Source organism: Protobothrops mucrosquamatus, unplaced genomic scaffold, assembly GCF_001527695.2.
Source record: "Protobothrops mucrosquamatus isolate PMUCROS unplaced genomic scaffold, P.Mucros_1.0 scaffold229, whole genome shotgun sequence".
Classification (NCBI taxonomy): Eukaryota; Metazoa; Chordata; class Lepidosauria; order Squamata; family Viperidae; genus Protobothrops; species Protobothrops mucrosquamatus.
The window spans coordinates 497,707-499,957 of record NW_015386580.1 but is presented as its reverse complement, the minus strand read 5'-3'; the positions used below and the strand labels follow the sequence as shown (position 1 = coordinate 499,957).

General features: G+C 49.9%; 1 protein-coding gene across 1 annotated transcript in view; it reads left to right on the top strand.

The window, feature by feature from the left end:
- Positions 1 to 1,622, top strand: part of HMX2 (H6 family homeobox 2) — a 2,728-nt gene extending 1,106 nt beyond the window's left edge. The window contains exon 2 of the mRNA XM_015814228.1: positions 1,072 to 1,622. Within this exon, the coding sequence (XP_015669714.1) occupies positions 1,072 to 1,622 (551 nt within the window). The remainder of the gene's footprint in view (positions 1 to 1,071) is intronic.
- Positions 1,623 to 2,251: the final 629 nt, after the last annotated feature.

Below are 2,251 nucleotides of genomic sequence, written 5' to 3'. Positions count from 1 at the left end.
AAAAAATATATATATACTGTATGTAATCATGCCGCCCCCATCTTTTCTGATCTATATCTTTGGATCTTCTGCCATCTCCTAAAATAAGGGAACGAAGAGCCTACAAACGAGCTCCGAATATATATTCGGAGTTCGTTCGTAGGCTCTTCGCTCCCTTATATATGTATATATATTTAAGGGGTGCAGTTTTTAAAAAGCAACACAACCGGCCCCGGTAATTCCTTGGGAAAAGGAGAGTCTGAATACATTGCACCCGATTCCTTTTGTTCGCTTCTCCGAGCTCTGCAGCACGGAAGGTGGATAATCACTGACCACAGCCCAGCGCAGCGCAGACGGAGTGGAGAGCAAACCCCAGCAACGCGGTGGGACTTCCTGCCGAGAAATCACGCCCGGGGAGAAGGCTTGCGCGATCTAGAAAGTTAGAAACGAATGTAAACAGGATGCGGCAACTGAGAGGCTGAGAGCTGCATTTGATTCAGATCAGCTTCCCGGAAGAGCTACTACTAGGATCTGTACACAACCATGAAGAGATGGAGAGGGGGGACCAATGCGTTCATTCCCCCCCTCCTCTGCGGTGGCTGGATAGGTAGATAGGTAGGTAGGTAGACAGACAGGTAGACAGACAGGTAGACAGGTAGACAGGTAGGTAGGTAGGTAGGTAGATAGATAAATAGATGGATGGATGGATGGATGGATGGATGGATGGATGGATAGATAGATAGATAGATAGATAGATAGATAGATAGATAGATAGGTAGGTAGGTAGGTAGGTAGGTAGGTAGGTAGGTAGATAGATAGATAGATAGATAGATAGATAGATAGATAGATAGATAGATAGATAGATAGATAGATAGATAGATAATGCCACAATATTTGTAAGGGCCCAGCGGTTTACTCCCAGAGTGGGTTATTTGGCTATGATGGTTATTTGGTTATTTGGCTATGATGGTTATTTGGCTATGATGGATTTCCTCTCTCCCCCGCCCAGGACAAATCGAAAAAGTCACCTTCTGCTCTTTTTTCCCCCCATTTTGCCCACTTCTTCTTCCTCCTCTCTTCCCTTTACTCAAGGCAATTCCAAGGAGACCGGCGCGGCGCTCGGTTCCGACCGTCGGACCTCCCCTTTCCTCTCTCCGTCCCAGCCGGATTTTAAGGAAGAGAAAGAGAAGCCGTTCGCTCCCAATTCGCCCGCCTGCTCGGCGGACCGGTCAAGGGACGGGGCGGACCGGCAGGCCGGTTCGGCCAAGAAGAAGACGCGCACGGTCTTCTCGCGGAGCCAGGTGTACCAGCTGGAGTCGACCTTCGACATGAAGCGCTACCTGAGCAGCTCCGAGCGGGCCTGCCTGGCCTCCAGCTTGCAACTGACAGAGACCCAAGTGAAAACCTGGTTTCAGAACCGGCGGAACAAATGGAAGCGGCAGCTCTCGGCGGAACTGGAGGCGGCCAACATGGCCCACGCCTCGGCCCAGACTCTGGTGGGGATGCCGCTGGTTTTCAGAGACAACTCCCTCCTGAGGGTGCCCGTGCCCAGGTCCATCGCCTTCCCGGCCCCCTTGTACTACCCCGGCAGCAACCTGTCGGCCTTGCCGCTTTACAACCTCTACAACAAGCTCGACTACTGAGACGGACTCAGACGACCTTCCTCCACCCCGAGCCAGGACGCGCGCCCGCCCTTTTCTTCACCCGTCCGTCTGCTGTCGACCGGAAAGGAGAATTGTGCTTTTGGCATTGTTAAGAAATACACCATGTGTATTCATTGCTATTATATTATATTATATATACATATTATATATATATATATATATATATATATTTAAAATATTTATGGGAATCCTCTTTGGGGTGGTTTCTTTCGGTTGTTTTCTAGGCTGGAGAAAGAATTAGACGGCTTCTCTTGCTGGGTCTCGTTTTCTGTGCCAGACGCACCTTAAACCAGCTGTTGCTGCTGGGGGGGGCCCCTCCTCTTTCAAACCAAAACGGGGGTCGTCTTCGTGCGTCGGTGGGCCGTTCTCGAGGTTCTTCCCATTCTTCCACTTCATCCCCCCCCCAGCATTAATTATATCTGCGCGAGGGGGGGGGGGAAAGCAAAACAAAGGGTGGGGGCGCAAGAGAGGCGTACTTCAGACCTGTACATAATTTTTAAAGAAAATAAAGACATTTTAAAGCGTCGTTGGCTAACTTGGTTGGGTTAGATTGCTCATGACGTCTCCTGCTTGGCAAAGCATCTGGCAAAAAGCATTTTGAAATGGAG